Raw genomic sequence first — 21,866 nt, 5'->3', positions numbered from 1 at the left:
ACGTCGTTAAAAAAAGACTCTAATATCGTTAGATCTCCTCTCGTTTAACTAATATCGTTAGTAACAGATAAAGTTACAAATATCAAACGCTAAATGTAATATGATACGACAAGCGACGATAACCCGAATCAGACCAGAACACAGCAAACTATCACGTTCACATCTTCTCCTAAACAATAACCTACCCCATGTAATATACCAATAATTATCAATAAAACGACGCTGGAATGTAAGAAGTATAACAAAGCAAGAAGAAAAAGAAACAACTACAACCTCGACGCCATAGCAAGGTATTAGGTTGTCCGGAAAGTTTCTTTCGTTTCATAAGGTGATAATAGACGAACAACAACTTCTGTTGTATATTATTTTATTAAATTAGATATGATCCATTTCGTTCCATTTCTATTATTACGCTCCTGCATAATTCAATAAACTAATACAAACAAAAAACTTTGTGCGTATATTATTTCCTTATAAAACGAAAGAAACTTTCCGGACAACCTAATACGTCGGTAGCTTGCTGCAATATTATTGGAATTCTCGATGATTTACGACCAAGCCGAATCATCCCTTCTGGTTCTAGCGATCGTAAACGCTTACCCAGAACGTTTAGTTAATTCGGCAAATAGTCGCTGATAACGTTCGATATTGCTTTGACTGTAAACCGATAAATAAGAAAAATCAAAAAAGCAGAGTAGCGAACGCACGTTCCACTTAAGCAGAGAATTATCGGAGATTAAGATTTTCATCAGGCTAACGATAATATCACGTAAGATGGCGCATGATATTTCGCGTAACGCTGCGACGTCCAATTGCCGTGTAACATAGGCGTAGGGTAATTTGCATGCTGTATAACACGTTGCAGCGTCACGGGTAAGCTATCATTTGCCGGTGTTCCGCAAATCTTGCTCATTTTCGGCCGCATAATCACTCATTGAACAATCCTATGGGCAAGCCGGGCCAAGTTCAGTAATAGGCCCGTAAGACGAACACACAGGACGATACTGTTCGCATTGGCCACGTTGTGTGCGCCCCGTGTTACATTCAATCCCGTACGCTCGGAATTGCTATTCGCAAACAACGCGTGGTTTCTGCATACATGCATCGAATGTGCGGTTAATTACGATCGCGTGGTCCTGTGTGTCCGTGCATCTACGTGTTCGTTTATATGTAGGTTCACGTATGTACGTGTGTCTGTGCTGGCGAACGAACTCACTCGAGTCTGTCTGAGCTTCGTGCACGTCGCCGCGTTATCGACACTCTATTAATTGGATTCCAGTAATTTGATTACGTAAGAAAGACGTCTGAATACCCACAAATTCATGTTGCGAAGCTTCTTTCTTCGGCCTGGAGCGAATCGCGAGGCAAATGGAACTTATCGTGCCCGTTCGTCTACGTACGACCTTTGAAATCTGATCCCCACACGAGCTTCCACGTACACACGCGACCGTATTCGACTTGTTTATCTTGGGTTGGCAACTAAGCGATTGCGGGTTTTGTCATTGGGTGGTATTGACAAAACCCGCAATCACTTAGTTGCCAAGCAAATATATTACTAACGACGTGAAATAAGACGGCAGATCGCGTTCTGTGTTTTAGAAGGCTCGTCGTTGCACTTACCCTTGGCGATTTGCGCTTGATATTCTCGACGCACGGAAATCCACCACACTGAAACACCAAACACAGGCGTACGTTAATACCTGAAGATGAATCGAAAATAGGTTCTTTTTATCGAACCTTAGAATTAGTTTGTTTGTAAAATACATTGGGCTAATACAACTGTATTTAGAGACGTATGCAAAATGTTAAGGAATTCTTGATATTTTCAGCAATTTTTTGGAAAATATACGAGAAAATTGTGACTAAGGAAACCGTGTTCGTTCGTTAGTTGGTAATTTGAAGAATTTTGCGAGAGATATACGTCTCATTATCAGCTTCGTTATCCTGATTACTCGGCATTAATTAACAAGAGAATTCTGTACGTATTCTACATGTATAGGATCATTTACATGGTATTGAAAAATACAATTACAACGTAATATACAGAAATGCAAAAATATATAAATACAGAAGCATTGTTTAAAAAATTGTAGAAATAAAGAAAACATTGTTCCCTTAGGTTTGCTCTTGGCTATATATCTGATATTCTTTGTGTTTTCACATAAGTATTCCTGGACTCGAGTATTTTCCATAAACCACGAACAATAGCATGAAACATAGATGTAAAGTTCTTGTATTCACCAAAGAATGGAATATAATTCTATGAACATTTTATCTTTAATGGATGTTATATAAAACCTTGTTATAACAATACATTTCCTCTCACCTATCTGTTTACATCGGCCTAACGAGCTGACGATCTAAAGATCTGCATAGAATCACACAGACGAAATATTCCAAGCATGGCAACTTTCCTTGCAATAGAATTCTAAGATGGATTTCCTTGCGCGAGTCCACGGAATTTCTCGTGTCAATGCCACCGCCGTATTTTGTATCACGCTATAGCTGTTACCCTACAAAGATATACGATCTCATGAAAAAAGATTATCCCACGATCTTCCACGCTTCGCATCTTGAGTTAGAAAGAGGGATATCTTCAAAGAGCTTACAATGCGATTTTGCCGAATCCTTTTTCACCCCCAACAGTTTTCGTTCCTTCGTCTTATCGTCCTATAGCTGTCTGATATGTCGCGCCTAGTGCGCGCGATAAGATAAGCCGTGCACTTCCAAGCAGAATCGTTTGATCGGCAAAATAAACTGTTACGAGACCCTAACTTGATTCGCGATTTCGCTAATTAATCTTTCGTTTCTTTCCTTGAGATTTAAAATACCTTTCTTGCGACCCGTTATCGCTTTGATCTTTGATAATCCTGTTAATGTCGTACCTCGTTAATTGCGTGGCATTACTATCGATAAAGATGTTCCTGTTGTTAGCTTTGTATCATTTCTGGTATTACAGAGACACGTCAGTTATTAATTGTCCAATCTATGGACAATACTATGGGCAGGATTAAAAGATTCTCATGAGTTTGTCAGAAAGATCGTCGATATTCAGCTAAGTAATCGCTGTTGCGAGTAGGCAGATCTTCAAACACGCGCAAACTCTCACCAACTAGGCACAAACTCCCTGGAAGCAGGATCCGCAGATGGCAATCGATGGCACGTAAACGGCAGTCGCGCGATCCGCCAGAATTTTCGATTATGCCACTTCTGAATTTGTAGGCAGAGACTCGATGGTTTCAGAAAAAGCCAGTCACGTTCGTTCATTTACTTAGCCATTTAACGCTACAACTAAGACGAAGCTGACGAAATGACTGGTTTCTAAAAAATACGTAATAACAAAATATTTGTATATTCATTGATTTATCATTTTCCAACGAAAGCAATTCCACGTTATGTAGTACATTTTTCCTATTGTTAATGATCCTTAAACGATTGGCGGATTTATAAAATTGTGAAGCCAGTCATTTTATACTGGTGTGCTAGTTCCAGTGTTAATGCGACGAAGCCGACAGAAGTCTCGGATTTGGACCTTTTGACATTTTCCCGGCGACTGACTGAAACCGATCATCAACGGTTCCATGTCGGCGAATGTTTAAATTATCGGTGCTCGGGCCGCCACGAACCCTGACACGGGTGCTCGAAAGAGGTTTTCACGTTTTATCGCCTACACCTTGGACGATCGACTCCCGAGCGCTCGTATAATCGGAAGATTCTTTTTATAACGCGGCCATTACAAAAGTATCTGGCTTATACATATAATACCGCAAGCTATGGCACAAAGATCGAAGTACGCCACAAAGACGAAGGCTACAATAGCTGGCTATAAAGCAGGCCAAGTGTTAAGCTTATCAAAAATTGTATACACCGTATCCTTTTACGGTGTACGTATACGATCGCATTCGCTTTTTCAAAAGCAGATTCAAAGCTGGGCTAGCGGAGCGTTACATGGACGATGTAACGGTGAAAGGACCTAGGTAACAGGCTTCTGAGGATGTAATCCGCGCACAGCCAATTTCATGGTTGCCGTGAAAGGATTATTTAAAATAACAGCGTCCTACCGCGCAGCTTATCAGAAACTTTCATCCTCGTACGACCGATTTCATTCCGTCGTAAAAAATGTCCAATTCCAATTTTCCCCCTTTGAGCGGACGGATTTCGGCCAATCCGCTTACAACATCCGCCAGCCCTTTTTGTTTTCGAAATTCAACCGTCGCGGCAATCGCGAAACCCCCGTAGACGAAGGATGTGCTTGGACGAACTCCATCGCCGAGTCAAACGCCGGATTAAGGCCAACCGGATAAATAGTCTGCGTAGAAATTTGGGGGAATCGATATGAACCGGGCCGTGTTCATCAACGCTATGTCTCGTCTTCCGAGCGATGTTAATCGCATCTCAACTTTTCCAATTTCATCCTGGCCAAATATGGCCGCGTATGTAAGCATTGTCCCAAGTTCCACGTTACACACGTAGGTAAGTTGAATTGCTGCTCGTCCGAGACAATTTTATCCGGATGATTATCGCACGCGGCAATGGTTGTTCTTCTTCACTTGGTTTTTCCTTGATGGCCTCCCCTTTCGATGAAATAGCCGCCATTTGTTTGCCAATTTGTAACGTTGTTCTTGTTACTGGGTTACTGTTACTAGCTTGTTCCAAAAGTGTCTTTCGCCATCTGCACGCAGCTGCTTTATCCAATGCAATGTTTAAGCAAACGTGAAACCTAATCTGTCAAACGTTGTGGTTTTCGTCATCAGTCATTGTCTATTATTTCCTTATGAGACGAAAGAAACTTTTGGGATATTCTGATACATATTTGTGGACCATTCGTGCTAAACGATAGATGGCTGAAATTTTCAGATGAATCGCCGTCTAATTTATAAGTAGCTGCGTAGATTTCTTAAAACAGAGAATGGGATATCTCACGAGTCTCAAGTTACATCGCGCGCGAGTTTGGATACAAATCGGTTCGTGAGACGAACAAAAAACGCTGGTAGATATGTTTTAGATGCTTGTCAACATGTTTTATTTTCGTCCTGCACGAAACAAGGTTTACTTAGAAATGTAGAAAAACTGAGAAAGAGTCAAGGACGATAATATTTTTACTTGGTCGAATTCTGAGAATATTAATGGTACAGTTAAAATGCGAGATTTTTACCATAAAGCTGAATGTATGAATCCTTTGTTTTTGTCTTAAGATCTGATAATCTTCATCCATCATCGCATAAGTTTCAAAGCGGGTAATAATTGAAGGCAAAAGTTTTAACAAGTTGCTAGCAATTTCTGGGGTTAATTTCGTTTTCCGTAAGGAGTACAGGAGTATATCGAACGCAGTAGTGGAATATCCATTGTTTAACGATTTTCTTTATGCAAATACTTTCTGTGGGACGATTTTAACAGATTGCCTGATGTTAAATTCAAACAATTAAGTTCGATGTTTAACAAGCGATACGTAGGTCTCAGTTAGGAAGGTTTAATAATAGATTTAGTAACCTGGACCAATCACTTTTCCATTTTATTTTCTTTCTTTTCTCTAGTCCCTTCCCTTTTCTTTTTCGTTTCCGTGTCTTTCTCATTTCTGCTTCCTCTTCCCCTTCCCTTCCACCGTTTTATTTCCACACGTTTCTTCTTTTGTCCCTCTCTGTCGTTCTTCTTTTTCCGTCTCGTTCTGTCTTCCCCTTTGTCTCTATTCCTTCCTCTCATTACAAATTCATCTCTTCCTTTGAGACACTTTAACTTTCCTGCGTTTAAAAAGTTTCGCAATTTTGAGAAGGAAAACGAACCACTGTAAAATCGAAACGGGAAAGTTTCCACGTTAACAGCAACTTCTTTATATTTATCTGAATAATAGAAAATTAAAGAAGAAAATGGGGCATGTTCAAGTGGTAACAGCACCGCTATTCAACCCAATGAGAATGTCATTTTATTCCACCTCCTCGCAGTTTCTCCGTGTAAAACAAAAACAGAACGATTTTTTGAAATATCTGAAATATATGTAGCATCGTTTGGGTCGTATCCAAATTCGCGTACAATGTAACTTATTGTGTTAGGTTGTCCGGAAAGTTTCTTTCGTTTCACAATAAATAGACGAACAACAATTTTTATTTTATATTATTTTATTAAATTAGATATGATTCTTTTCGTTCTATTTCTATTATTACGTCCCTGAATAATTCGATAAACTAATATAAAACAAAAAACATCGTGTGCCTATTATTTCCTTATAAAACGAAAGAAACTTTTCGGACAACCCAATGCCTGTGTCATCGTATCGTATCCACTGTCGTTGAGAAAATTACTCAGCCGAATTATAAATTAAACAGCGATTCGTCGGAAACGTTGAGCGGACGATTTACGAATACGCGACACAATATGCTGGTTTTAAGCGAAGCGCAGCTTCTGAGAAGAATCGACGACGTAAAAGAGGATTGCGGGACGAACGTGGTAATCCGACCACACGCAATTCGATATTTACGACTGATCTTTATTATCCTGAAAAAAAGAACGTGCCATGTGCTAAGTGTGCTTTCTAAAAGGACATATCATCGAGCGATTCGATAACTGTGCCAAATTCTAGCTAGTACTCGTGGGGAGATCATCGACTTCTTCTAATAATCGCAATTCGTAAAATTTTGTTTGCTTTGGTCGAACACAGGTCTAGTGTGTAGCAGGGCAATGAAACGTGTAATGCTAATAGCAATATAGTCCAACTTAGCTGCATTACGACGCTATGTAAAGCACAGGAATTTATTAACAGCATCGTTAGCAGGAAACAGAAAATTTAGTGGAATTCAATTGACCTGTGATTAAAACTTTGGCCGATAAATTTAGCGCGGTTCTGGCTTTTCCAATTTCACCAATGTTTCTATTTTCCGGCTCTCGGAAGCTAAAGTTATTCGAGCAGCCGTAAAAAGTAAAATGGCAATCATCATTTCAGATTGAAACGTTTAATTCCACGATACATTAAAAACGCTAAACAATAAAGTCACATAAAGACATCGGCATTTTCATCTTAGTCGACGATCTAGCGCGAGTAATTCATTTTATTTGCTACTCGTCCGTAGGAAAGTTAGCATAACCGAACAAGTATTCAACGTACAAAACAGGTGTCTTAATGGGACGGCCAGTTGATTCAGCAGATGAAGAGAGACAAACGTTCTGTCCTCGTATTAAAGCCGCCGAGAAACGCGTTCAATTAAATAACAGATGACGGATCTTGTCGCCTGGTCGCTGCATTTACAAGCAATTTAGAACCGTTGTCTCGAGTATAACTTGACTGATACGGAAACGCTTGAACGTTGTTGACTTGAAATGTGGAGGATTTGCGAAACGTGACCCGTAGTTCGATGAGAAGATCACCGACCCTAGTCACTGGAAGCTAGAAACAGCGCAACTAAATTTTAATTAAGATCAAGCCTGGTCTCTAGGCTTCTTAATACCAATGCTTCTAATTGTTCCAACCTTTCTGTTTCAACGAACAAAACTTACTTTGCAAAGTCGTCATCCTCGTCTTGCAGCTCACGCCACGTAGCAGCATGTCGTAGCTATTTGTTGTTTGGCAACTAAGTGACTGCGGATTTTGTCATTAGCTGGTATTGACAAAGTCCGCAACCACTTAGTTGCCAACGAAGTTGGTCCACGTTGATCGCTTTCCGCAACGAGTTTCCTCAGCGGATGTTGGAAAGACGTTGCATTGCAGGTTGCAACGAGTCCACTACTTATAAATCGGCGCGTATACGTGTTTAAGTGCTTTCCATCGCACGACAAGCTGCAGATGCACGGCACTTGCAGCGAATCGCGTATTTCGAATGGCAGGAAATTCGTGGCTCACGAACAGGCTTTGATACTTGTGGTTCATGGGCCGGTGGACGTCGAAGCTGGAAATTGCGACGTTTCGAAAGGTCCCGCAGTCCTCCGCATTTCGATTATTAAGTTTACGTTTCGACAGAGTGGCGAACGTGCAATTTTGCGCCACCGCAGCTTCCTCAGCAACAGTCTTCGCGAACATCTCCGCAGCAAAATAGCATCAAAAATAGCCTACAGCTTTTTAACGGATTACAGTGGCTCGCGAAAGTATCCGAACGCTCATCGTGGGATATCTGTAGTGGACGGTGAAACATGCTGTTGATTTCGTTAACTATATTTACAGATATTTTAAAATGTAGAATAGAAAAGTTAATAGCTCGACTGATGATCTCGATGACTCGATACTGATATTGACTCGTGCGACTGACTGACTGACTGACTGACTATGGCTAGAGAATATCGAGAATAAAGTAAACAACTTTAGTCACCTTGACGAAACGTATATTTGTATCAAATATCTCGCAACTCTTCTAATGTCCGTTTTAAGATTCGTTCGAAACTTTGCGATAACCGAAGGTTTTTGCAGGTGTCCGGTTTCCCACGCGAGCCATTGTGTATGAGTCATTTTCTGATTTACGATTACGCTGCAATTTATGGAACGTGGTTATATTAAAAAAAAGAGCGCAGCAAATGAGCAACGAGGGTTTGTAAAACCCTAGGAGAGTGAACTGTTTCCCAAGGATGCACATATTCTTCTGGAAACATGAATATCTTGAAGCTTGCGCGGTGTTCGAGAAAATTTATGGTTCACGTGGCCGCTTAATATTTATGATTTGTTGTCGACGATGAGGTAGTCGGTGGTGGATAAAATTGTTTCGATTGAGAAGCACACGTACCGTGAAAATCTGGAAAATATCTCCTTTGGTAATCGTATCTTGGCGCACAAATTAATTTCCTGTCTAACTACCAAACATATTCCATAAGAATAACGACGAATATACAGGGTGGTTGATAACTGGTGGTACAAGCGGAAAAGGGGTGATTCTACGCGAAAAAAGAAGTCGAAAATATAAAATAAAAATTTTTCGTTTGAGGCTTTGTTTTCGAGAAAATCGACTTTGAATTTTCGCTCGGTACGCGTGCACTTTATTACGTCTCGTTATAACGGATCTCACTGTAGATCCTTGTCTCGATGGAAAAATTAAAAATAAAAATTAAAAAAATAACGTCAATCGAGACAACGATCTACAGTGAGATCCGTTATAACGTACCGCACGCGTACCGAGCGAAAATTCAAAGTTGATTTTCTCGAAAACAAAGCCTCAAACGAAAAATTTTTATTCTCTATTTTCGACTTCTTTTTTCACGTAGAATCACCCCCTTTCCGCTTGTACCACCAGTTACCAACCACCCTGTATAAACACTGAGAATATGTAAATATATTAACATAAATTATAAATACAGTGACAGCTGCATGTACTCGATGGAAAAATCTCTAAAATTCTGCGTTTTATTTCCCATTCTTGAAAAATCATCATAATTATTATTCGATTCTGAGCTCGCTTCAACTTTCCTTCAACAACGTGGATTTGTATCCCACTTTTATGGTTTATTTTGGAAACATTAAATTATCGCGTTCACTGTCCCGATATTTTGGATTTAGTTCAATTGAACGTTCAGGAACCTCAAGTGTCATTCGTTGTTCTATGTATCTGCTTGCCAAAGCAACATTACCGCTAACAATTGGATTAACAGTATTTGTAGCCAGGCCAAACCCATCAACTTCATCTTTTTGGCTGTTATTTTCCTTCATTTTTAGACCATACGATATCTTCATTGCGTGATCTTCCTTAACTCTTTGTTGGCCTCCTGTGTGTGTTATATTCACTCATTTATTATCGTGTTAATCTTTTCGAATAGTTGCTAATTAATCAGTTAAACAAATAATTTCCTACGAGCAAACATACATGTAACTTGTATGTAAATTAAAGTAAAATTCAGTAGCGTGCGAATGTTGTCTTATTTCTTCGTCTATTTTATTAATTGCTGTAAAATATCGTTTGCAGCAATACTCGAAATATTTCCCAGTTCTCAGCATCCTAAGTTTCTTAAAATCCTGCTCGTTGAACCTAAAGCACACGAGATCCTCTCGTTTCTTCGTTATCACGTTACAGGCTAATGGTGTCTCGTGACACTGTTGGTTCCGTGGAAAATTGCCGATTGAATTTTAAGATGTGCAAGCTTAGGCTAACCCTTGCCATACTGCGTGACGAAAGCCAATGTTACTGGTCGAAATTCAGGGACTCCTGCACAAGCATCAGGTGCGAAGCTTTGTCGTAGAAGGCGAGCTTGCAAGCGAGGCGGGCCAAGCACGAAGGAAAATACATTTTCTCGCGACTTGGTTCGGATTATCCGATTGGGAGGATCGGTCGTAACCGGTGAACAAACAAGAGATCGGCAGACAGGTAGGAGGTGACTCGATAAAAGGAATCGCGCGGAAAACGTATAAAGGACAAGGGTGGAAGAAAGAAATAGCATCTCGACTGCTCCAAGTGGCGAGAGTAGACGAAGACGTATCGATTATCTCGCTCGACTTTGCGCAAACGAGACCGCAGCGGCGCGAAAGTACGATCGAAGATAAAGCCACGTTCCACCCTCTGGCTAAGGTTGCCGGAGAAGGAAAAGGACGAAGATAGGGGATGGTTCGAGTCTCCCTGGCGGACCTCCTACCCTTCTGAGGATAAAACTCAAGGGACGACTTAATCATCGATGGGCAAGGCCTTTCTCCTCGATCCAACAAAAGCGAGTAAGGAACTTGTCTAACGATCGCGAATCCTTCGAGAGAAGAAGAAAAGAAGAAGAGCAGCGGATAACCGGTTGTTCGTTAGCGGAAAAATTTCCTGCACGCTGATTTCCAGCTAATCCGTGGCTCGAGTATCCAACAAACGTCCATTCTCTACATCTATTTGTCTATTTACAGGATAAAACTTTTGATGTAACGCATGAGGTCAACGTGTAGGGGGCGAAGACACGCCAAACAACACGTAAAAGCGGGAGAAGAAAATATGACACGAAATTTGTTCACTTGTCAGAATTCGTTGGGATCGATCACAGTCTCGTCTGCGATTTTTGATTGCCCGATATGGGAAGCTTTCACGCCCATAAGGCACGCGTATTATACGAAACATTTTGGAATTTCATTAGGGACGTGTCACGAACCTTCCACTTCTCATATGCTTTTCAATCTTCAGTGAGATGAGACGGTATCGATCGTAGCGTTGAAAGATCGAAGATACCGACCGCGTTCGTTGTACGTTTTCACGACTGAATTACGAAGAGAACGCAACAAGTTAATCAAACGTCAGGAAATAATTCACCGTGGCGGCCAACTATCTATCACTTGCGGGCGAATGAAACGGATGATGTGTAACTGCTTGGCTGCTCAGCCAACGCGCAGTTTACCAAGTTTCGCCAGTCTGACCATATTCGTAAGAAAGTAACAAGAAATGTCAGACTCGCGGGCTACATCCCAGGTCTCTGAAATGAAACCTGTAAAATTTAAAATTGTAGATAGCATCGATACCGAGACACCCTGTACATACACGCGACTATAAGCTAGCGAGTGGATATTTCGGAATTTACAGCTGTGATAGCTGGCGGACGGCCGGTTTTGCACACATCTTCGTAGCGAGCAATGTCGATATCAGCATCGCTCCTCATTTTTCCCCCGTCGCCTTTCTCACGTCGAATTACGCGATCGAGCAGCGGGAGAGAGCTCCGGGCACCGAATTTATCGAATTTCTCCAGGGACCCCAGCCACCGGAGGAGCTGCTTTAACGTTCCAGATTCTCCACGGCTGCTGGCTACACGACGTCGCAGCACGCCGTCATCCTCGTCGCCTAACGATAGCAAGAACACGAAGAGGAAGAGAAGGCTGAACCAGCCGGGACAAGTTGAGCGTATAAGTGAAACACATAAAAGTGCAACAAGCCAGATATGTCAGGTCCAGAAGATGGCTAGGTGGGGTGCGCGCGTTATATCGGACAGCGAGAGAAATCAATGGTTTATAAATAATCGCAGCGTAGCTGGTGTCGGGATCTCTCACTCTCTTCCTTTCTCTCGCCTTCCGTTTTATTCCCGAAGCTACGGTATTAAATTCCTATTATGTCGGTGCTGAGTGGAAGCCAGCTTGCCAGAGGCAAGAAGGTGGATAGAGACTCGAGTTAAGGGTGTAAGAAACGAAAGGCCCCGAGCCGAGTATAAGGTATCGTTTGAAAGGAGACTCGATGGCAGTCGAGGCCAGACTTCCACTTGCAGACATTTTCTTCCACCCCCTTCATATATCCCGCCGCTTCGTAGTTCAGCTTCCGCCTCCTCATCCCCAATAGAAAAGAAGGCGGACTGGGGTCTTGGATGACCCGTCCTCCGCTCGCGACCATCCAAACGTCATCTTGATATCTGACCAGACACCGTGTGCAGTTCTAGCGCCTTCCGCACGATTCTGCTTCTTCTTGTTCTTCTTATCGTTCGCCCGAGAAGGAAAAGGCTGGAGAAAAAACACACGGTGATTTATTCAACGTATTCCCTGCTTTTGTCTTGCGACGCAGCCGAATGAAAGGAAGACGAGAGGATACTCGCGGGAAGTCGATTGCTTCTAGGATGCTCAGGTGAAATTGTCGATTTATTTCATCATCGGATACCCGATGAAATATTTATATTGGTCGCAATACTTTGTTATTGGTGACGCGTACTTTAACCAAGTCGTAGCTACGGATTGAAAAGAACAAGGAATGACGGAAGCCGAAGAAGGGCAGGGCTTATTAAAGAAAATTGCGAGCTATCGTCCAAGGATAACAGTAGCTGGATTTCCGCAAGCCGAGGCAGAAGTTGACTCTGGCAAACTTCTCCAAGTTAAAGCGAAGATCCTGGAAAATCTCGTTCCCTCTTTGCAGGTTGTGAAGTCTTGGCGATAACAACGATAACAACGATAACGCACGACTGACGACGCTTCGAGAGGCATTCTCGTTCGATGAGAGGAGATGAAAAAAAAAAGAAGAAGAAGAAAGAAAAAGACTCCGCGGACTCGAAGTAGTTTGATAGTCATAAATATTCTAATACCGGCTCGAACTAGCACGTGAACTTATTCCGGCGTCGGTTCTTTGCGTTTTTCAAGCTTTTCGTCCCTCGGTTCACACTTTGCACTCGCTGCTTGCAACCTGGTGAGACAGCCTTAACGCTTCTTAAACTTCAACGTGAACTTCGGCCAGAGTAAATAGTTCCGCTCTGTAAACAACGTTGAATTATTCATCGATTCGGTAGAGATAATTCATAAAAGAACACACGCCATGCTGTCAACCTTTATTCCCTTGATATTGTACAACCATAGGAGCGAGTAGTTGAACAAAAGAAGAATGCAGTCGTTTTCAAGAGAAATTTTTAGGGAAACGTAATACCGTCGCGGGTCTGAAACTTCTTGGGCAACGTATAATTTCTTTTTCAAATTCCCTGCTTCTCCTTTGAACATTCTGAGAATGTCTCTCGCGTGAAATAGCTGTAGCTTCGTGGCAGTTGGCGGATTAGCACGTGTTTTCTTTACGCGAAGTTGAACAACATTACAGCACACGATACATATGTACGTATATAATGTAAATTACGAATCGTTTAGTTATTTTATTTGCAATAGGAAATTGTAAAATTATCGACTAGGAATCCATAATTTGTCAGTTCGCTGCTACTGTTAATTGGTTATTAAATTATCGTCCCAGCATCCTGATCGGATTGATTAAAGAAACTATGTCAGTTTGGGGCGCTAATATAGGTTCAAAGTGATCGGTGAACGTGTACCAATTCTACGCTCAAGACGTGCATTTGCCACGGTTTTGTTGCGCGATTAGGCACAAAATTTCGGATGTCTGACTGAATCGTCGTAAAAGTTTCGCGAACATGATCGCCATTAGTCGAAATTCTCTTCAGTTTCTTGTATCCCATCTTAACATATCCACCCTTTTATCTTCTTTCTCTGGCTGCCCTTCTTATGTGTTGCTGTAACTCTCTTTCTTTTCTTGTCAAATCATCGTCTATGTATACACCCTTTTCCAATTTGCTTGAAATTCTCTTTAGTTTGGTTGTCATAATTTAGAATTAAATGGTAAACGAAAGAACCATTCTATTCTTCAATTTTTTTGCCGACAAGGCTCGTCGTAATACAAAATATTGCCACTTCTTTGTGACGAGTATACTCGTGAGAAACAGCCAACCGGTCAAGAGATGGAAGACACAGATAAGCGAAAGCGTGGCTGGCGGAACCGAGAAAAAAAGCGTCTCTAGTTTCTGCTGTTCAAGAATCTCGGGTGGGAGAATCGATATCGAAAGCGCATCTGCAACCGCACTCGTAAGGTTTCTACGTGTGTTACAACGCAAACATTTGCCATGTGTTTTGACGATGAGAATGTATTTCTCCCCCGTGTTATGGTCGTATTTCGCTCATAAAATTGCTATCCCAAGCAGCAGACGAGAGTGTCGTAAAAAACATTTCAGTTTCGCGTTCAAAACACCGATTGCTTGTCTTTACCAGAACTTCTCCACGGGACAATTTTCTCCCTTTTTTTTCCCCTCAGACCATCTTTACGATCGCGACACGTATTTTTGCGAGCCTTTGTTATTTCCGCACGACTCGTTCCGCGAATATTTTGTCGTAGTTTTTCTGCAGCTGTCCGTTAGGTTCTTGAAATTTCGTAATTAATTGCCAGAGTTTGCAGGAGTCGTAGAGGAAACGTAAAGTAGCCACTTGCGCTGATTTACTTTGTTTGTTCGGTGGACGAAACGCGAGTCAGGAGCTGCGTTTCCGATATCCGGGCCTCCCGTAAAGGATGATCGATGCTTCGATCTTCTCACGACGATTTCGACACGTGGCTTGTAACCGTTTACTTTAATAAGTTTCAGGGAATTATTGATTTTAACGTTAATCGAGGTAAATTTGAATTAAAAACGTGAAGCATTGAAAATGTTAATGCATTCTTGTATATTTATCAAAAAGTTTGTGTTTCACGTTAACACTAAAATCACTGGTCTCTAAGAATATTTCTTAAGAAAATTTCTATGTTTATTCGTTTTTTTTTTCTTTCTTACAAAAGCAATTTCATGTTATGTAATACATTTTTTGTATCATTAATTCATCCAGAACCATAATCCCTGTATGAGGGTTGGCGTATTTATAAAATTGCAAAACCACTTATTTTGATTGGTGTGATGGTTCCAGTGCCACCATCGTATCAAATGATACGTGGTAAAAATTCCAAAAAACGTGGGAGAAGTTGTACAAAAAGAGGAAACTGGTTAGTTCAGGTTCTGTAGACAAATCGTAGGATGCTTTTACACTTTGACGAGTAACAGTCGTGTTCACTGGTATTGATATAAGTAACCACGATGCAAAATTATTTTGATTTTGAGTAAATAAAGAAAAATGAAATTCATTACATTATTCCTTTAGTTATCGCTGGAAAAGTCATAACATCATTGCGGAAAAAGAACGTAACGTGAGGTAGGAGTTTTAAAATAAAATTGCAAAACCAATTCATTTTGACTGCTGTGCTAATCCTATCATAATTTTCTCTTCGTGGAAACGACTACCACTGACTGCACATTCTCTAACAATTACGAGAACTTTCGAGTATCTAGCAGATATCGAAAACTGTGTCAGCTTTGACGCGTTTCGTTCTAGCAAGCGCCTTTACAAAGGCGCCAGCGTTACAATTAATTAAAATTTGTCTAGATGTTACAAGCCCCGCACTTAATTGCTCGGCAAAGTGGCTAAAGCTTAAGTGCCGTAGAAGCTGGGTGAATTGACTCGAGAATATTCAAAGCCTGATTGCTTCTAAGACTGACTTTCGAAGTCTAATGATTCTGTCTCACGATTGACTGCTAATTGCCTGGATAATTGCTCATTGACCACTAACGTCAGAACGTGCCAACACTTGTATTCCACTTTGCTTCTATTTAGAGAAACCTCCCTTGCGATGGTCCAGGAGATTGCAAAGAATTGGAAAAAATGATTTTCCCCCTGATTTTTTAATTGTTACAAATACACAAATATTCTGTCTATCGTACGACTAAATATTTAGCATTAGACACATTAGATAGTTAGATGATGGTCATAGAAAATCACGTGTCGTCTAAACGTAAGAAACCTTCCTGTCGACCATTTAGCTATTTTTTACGAATATAGTCACCCTGAAGAAATGGCAAGATTTTGCAGAAGATTGTTCATTTTACCCAGAACATTCCACGCGAAGATAAATGAAACATCTACGAAATTAGAATCTTTATCTGAAACATTTATCTATAAACGATATAGTCTGCGTATATTGGTGAGATCTAACCACAGTTCTGACTATTCGTTTCCTGTGACGATATTCGTCTGACGATATGTAGCGAATAGGAGACTTGGAGTTTATGAGCTACAGCGTGGGAAATACCAGGATTCTACGTTGGTATTTTATCGAGATCGCGTAATACGTCTGACACAAAGGGCGGCGGATCAGTCATCGTAGAATGGCCGAGTTTGGATGATTCCTCGGAGGGAGCAAGAGGGAGGAGACGATGGTGAATTACACAGATCCGGAAGCACTGTGCTCTGGGAATATGGCGGGAATTTCGCCGGAAGCGGAAAGCATTCCCACTCTTCCGCGTCGCAACCGCGGCCTGGCCTGTTCGGGCAACCGCCGACAAAACCGAGCACCGTTTCTCTCTCCAATGCTCGTAATTCGTCGGCCTACGAACCTCTGTGTGTGTGTGCGCCGCGCCTCTTCCAACTTCTCGCTTCTTTTTTCACTCAATGGCAACACGCAATGGAAGATCGACGATCATTTCGAGAATTGCTTTATTTACGATGGTAAAAAAACTCATTGGGAATGTTCTTATACTCGTCGGTGCTTGGTGACAAATAATTGTAGCGTGTTAGCCTTATTTTTGATATTGTACTGGTATCATTTAAATCGCTCCCCGACAATTCCCGTAATATTTCGAATCCTTTTGGTTTCTTCTTTTTGACAATGTGAGTGTCGATTTTGTAAAATACGTACACAAGATTAACGCGTACGATTTCTTCGTGTTTGTCTTGTAACTGATACTTGCCTCGTTATCTCGTGAAATCGTTGTTTCTTTGGTGATTTAAATCAGTCGTCATGTTTCATATGAAAGCGTAAGCGGGTTTGACGACGACAAAGCGCGTGTCACGTAAAGAATCGAAGATGAAAATTTCAGGTGATTATGGAGGTTTTCTTCTCTTGATACAAAATTTGAAAATATTGCGTCGGCACTTTCATCGCATCGTCGCGTTTTAAGCACCAACGGTTTAACTGTGATTCTTTTAATGCAAGTACTTCCTATGCATTATATGCGTAATGCAGCTTAACAAACTTTTACATTGCGTGTTTTCATCTTTTTATCTTAACACGTTTTTTTCTTTACTTATCAAAGATTTTTTTTTTATACATGGGAGCTTGAACTGCGGGCTCGAACATCCATTGACTGTCGATGGTGAGGCCCAAATATTTCATCTGAAATCCTTTCTTAATTTCCTCTACGCTTATGTCCAAACACAGGCCGGGCGAAGGAGTCCCCCTAATTAAGTCCTCTTAATTTCCCCCATTCCCCGCGGGTTTTTTAATTGTCCTCCGCTCTTTGCCCTACTTCTAACGTCCACCTTCCCCTTTCCATATTTTTCAACTATTTCGGAATTTCCTTTATAGAGCAACCCAATATTCAGTCTCATGAAGAAAATTGAGAAAATAATGCGTGAAAAATTGTCAAAACCCTTCTTCCCCCTCTGGTATTCGAACCCACGTCCTTCGCGGTGACAGCCAAGTACGCAGTCACCTTTTTTTTTATGATGTTTATTTAACCAAGGATACAATTTTCGTTACATTTTGATATTCATAATAAACTGTGAATTTTGGTAATGGTGTACTAGGCAAAAGTACCGATACGCGACGGTACGACGTAGCCATACTATATTATGTGTCGGTGTTTTACAATTTTTTTGTGATTTTAGGTCTATTCTTTGGATTTAAGCCGCTGGGGGGCGGAGCTTTTATGTAATTTTGTTCTTGCTTGATTTTTTTTGTCCTGAAACTTGGTCGCAAAACAGGACTTATCGGTAATTTACATTTTGGCGCTCTTCTCCATTAAGATTTTTTTTTAATGATGTTTATTTAACCAAGGATACAATTTTCGTTACATTTTGTTATTCATAATAAACTGTGAATTTTGGTAATGGTGTGCTAGGCAAAAGTACCGATACGCGACGGTACGACGTAGCCATACTATATTATGTGTCGGTGTTTTACAATTTTTTTGTGATTTTAGGTCTATTCTTTGGATTTAAGCCGCTGGGGGGCGGAGCTTTTATGTAATTTTGTTCTTGCTTGATTTTTTTTGTCCTGAAACTTGGTCGCAAAACAGGACTTTCCCCACGCAGTCACCTTCTCCATTAAGATCTTCACTGCGTACAAACTATGCTCCTTGTGTTACTAGAAATTTTGTCGGTGACACTTGTGTCTCCGTCGTTTGAACGTCGAAAATTTAGCTCTATACGCTGCGCTCCACGTGTATACTCGTCGTTGTTGCTTTGTATTTACGCAGCTCGTAAGGGATTTTTAAAACTAAATTTTGCAGTTATCTTGATCGTTGTCCGCTTCTGAGAAACACAGGTTTTTCTTTAGAAAATTACGCGAGACTTTGAAGCGACGACTATCACGTCGAGGACGAGAAACCAGATTATTCCGACGAGTAATCCTTCAATTATCGCGACCTAATGGATCCGAATGTTCTCGTGCTACCAAACAGCCACTAACGAATCGCTAATTATATGCTGCGTAATTGTAAATTGAACAAAACCTTCGCCCCCCTGTTGCACTACCGTTGCACTGTACGTAGAAGCAGAGAGCGACACAGGGTTGACGTGCCATCTATTAAGAAGCGCATTGGTATTCCATGATTCTGCTTGTCCTGAATCGCCACTCAGACAAGCCAATGGAAATCGAGGACGTTCCGCAGCCAGGCCGATGCACGCATTAAAACGCAAATACATGGGCTCCGCGAGCGGAGCAGCACGATGCCCCGCTTGTAATTGCATTGGCATGAAATTGCTTCTCATAATGTCAAACCGTTGCAACCTCGTCGCCGTGGCGAAACTTTCGCGGAAGTATTTGGCTCGCAGGGAGCACTTTCATCGACCGCCACACATTTCTTCCCACTGATGAATTTAATTAGTCTTTCGCGATAGAGTGCCTTTCAGACTATCAGAGGATGTTTCCCTTGATGTTCGTCCGGTAATTAGGATAAATCGTCGAGATATTACACGATTATCGTATCAGTTCTGGCACAATCGAACTCCTTAAGTTCAAATTCCTTCTTACTTTTGTCTATTTATTTATTTTTTCTTTAGCACAACGACTTAACCTTTTACGAGACAAAGTAGGAATTGCGGAAGGAATTGAGAGGTGTGTATGTATGTATTGTCCGTGATAATTATAGCGCTGGTTGTACATGTCGCTGATGGGGTACTGCTGGATTTTCTTCCGTTTTTGATGCATAGATGAAAACTCGGATTCCGGACGATCTGACTGTTTGTTAGGTTCACGTTGTTGTAGATCTTTAGGTCGCAGTTCTGTTCGACTATGTTTTGGAATTTTTTCCAGTCTGTCTTTCTGCAATTGTACCTGGGTGCCTCGGTCTGTGTTTCGAGTGTCAGGAGGTCCGATGTATTCTTGTTTATGTGAAATACTAGGGCGTTATGGTCACTGTCGTAGGCTAAGGTTTTAAGGGTGTTATTTGGACGTAGGTTTTGAAATTTTAATCGCGCATCTTCTAAGCATATGTCCAGGTATGAACCTCCTTTTGGGTAAGAGGGTAGCCCGGAGCTCTATAAGTTTGTTTTGAAGTGAATGCTTTTATTGCCTAGCCAGTTTCTAATGAAGTTGCCCCTCGTCTTGTTTATTTCGTTTTTCCAGCTTGTGTGTTTTGCGTTAAGGTCGCCTGCTATTATATAGTAGTTTTCTGGTTTGTTGAGCTGTACGGGTTCGAAAAGTTTATTGAATTCGTCGCTAAATTCTTTCCGGTTTCCGTAGGTTGCGTAGGCTGCAGTGATAAATAGGTTTTCCTTATCGCTTATTTTTATTTTTATGATCGTTGTTTCTAGGATTTTGAAACTTGTTACTTTGTCATTCAGAATTGTTTTGTATTTTATAGGGTTTTTTATGAGGATTGCTGTTCCTCCTCCTTGGCTGGCGTTCGGTCTGTCTTGTCTTATCATGGAGTAGTTTTTGAAGTGTACTTTGTGTCTTTTATTTAGTTTTGTTTCTCAGATGAGTACGATGTCGGGGGTTTCTTTATTTATTAGGGTTAGCATACTGTATCTTTTTTGATTTGAAATTAGAGAGTTGGCATTTATTGCAATTATTTTCAGATGTTTTGAGTTTAATTTATATGTTTTTTGCTGTACTTGTTGGTTTAGTGGTTTTTGGTTATTTGTCATATATACTATTGAAAGTGTTGAAGATGGCGTCGAACCTTTCTTCATGCGTTGATAGTGTTGTTTTTATATCATTTAATTGCATTTGATGTTCTTTTAACGCTTGGAGTATGCTTTTTTTAAAGTCTTCAATAACGTTTATTATGTTTAGTTGCGGGGGGGGGGGGGTGTTATCGGTTGTAATTGAGCTTTGGCCTGAGCGCGGATCTAAGTTTGTTATTTGTGGTGTGTTTTCGGTTATTTGATTTATTGTTGTTTGCTGTTTCACTACGTCAGAGAACTTTAGTTCTGGGACGTATTTACGGCTAATTTGGGCAATTTCTTGCCTTTTTTTATTTTTTCTGCTAGATTTTTGCGTAGTTCTACGAGTTTGGGGCACCCTTTGTATGACGCGGGGTGTCCGTAGTTTTTGCAGACTACGCAGAATATTTTGTCCTTAGTGACTGCGTCTTCTTTTTTTATTTTGCAGTCGCCTGGGCCATGGGGCTCTGTGCATTTTACACAGCGATAGTTTAGGTTGCAGTTTTGTGCAGTGTGACCTAGTCGCTGGCATTTATGGCATTGAGTTATGTCATCATTTCTTTTTATTATTTTTTCCCATTTTATCTTAAAGTAGTTAAAATGGTTAATTTTTAACAGATTACTTATATTGCTGTGGGGGGATAATTGTATTATATGAATTGGGAACAATATATTGTTTTCCCTTGATCTTTTTGTCGTAAACCGTGAGACTTTTGTAACTTGGACGTCGTCTATTTGTAAGGATTGTAGGTCTGTGAGTATTTCTGTTTCAGTGTAACTATTGTCTAAGCCTTTTAGCAAGTATATGTGGTGTTTTTCTGTTTTGGGTGTATAGGTATAGAAGGTTGTATTTGCTGCACGGAGTGTTTCTTTGGTTTTGTGAAAGTCGGGTATGTTTCGGAGGTCGAGCGCATGTTTACTTGTGTGTATCCTTCTAATGTGGAAATTTTTGATATTTGACACTTTTTCTATGAGTGTTATTGTGTCTTTTCCCCCCCCCCCCCGTGGCGATGATGGTGGCGCTGGGCCTTCAGGGTTGTTCCATGAGGCCTGTCCCCTCTCCGGTGATGGGTGTCTTGGCGATGTGGTGGGTCTGTGTTTACCCATTTTGCCTCTTAATGAGTCGTTTTTTTTTATTTGCTCTAACGTTGAGCTCGGCGTTGAGTAATTTGATAGTCCCTGTTGAGGTTGAGGTTCTGGTTCTAATTGAAGTATGCAGAATCTCTTATTTGTTACAATCGCTGGAGGTGAGGTTGCTCTTATGGGCCTCGTGATTTTGATTTCTACAGCCTTTTCTTCTTGTGTAGAGTGAAATTCCTCGTCTGTGTTTACTATTCTTTTCGTCCTGGCAACCAGATTTGGTTGTGGGTTGAGTTTCCGCGTCCTTTGCGCGGAAAGTCTTAAGCTATTGTTAATTTCTATGACTGCTTTTTGCGCGAATTGCGTTGTCGAAAGTGTTGCTAGTGTCACTTAAAATTCGTGATAAAAAAATCGATTTGCAATTGCTACT

General features: G+C 40.9%; 1 protein-coding gene across 10 annotated transcripts in view; it reads right to left on the bottom strand.

Moving 5' to 3' along the window:
• Nrx-1 (neurexin 1) overlaps positions 1–21,866 on the bottom strand; it is a 629,819-nt gene that overhangs the window by 583,561 nt on the left and 24,392 nt on the right. For 8 of the 10 annotated variants that reach the window (XM_069131031.1, XM_069131033.1, XM_069131034.1 and 5 more), the window contains exon 2: positions 1,621–1,668. The exons of the other annotated variants lie outside the window; for them this stretch is intronic. In XM_069131031.1, coding sequence (XP_068987132.1) covers positions 1,621–1,668 — 48 coding nt within the window. The remainder of the gene's footprint in view (positions 1–1,620; positions 1,669–21,866) is intronic. 10 annotated transcript variants of the gene reach the window in all.

The sequence above is a fragment of the Bombus flavifrons genome, chromosome 17 (genome assembly GCF_040668555.2).
Source record: "Bombus flavifrons isolate JBK064 chromosome 17, iyBomFlav1_principal, whole genome shotgun sequence".
Taxonomy (NCBI): Eukaryota; Metazoa; Arthropoda; class Insecta; order Hymenoptera; family Apidae; genus Bombus; species Bombus flavifrons.
This window is presented reverse-complemented; position numbering and strand designations above follow the sequence as displayed.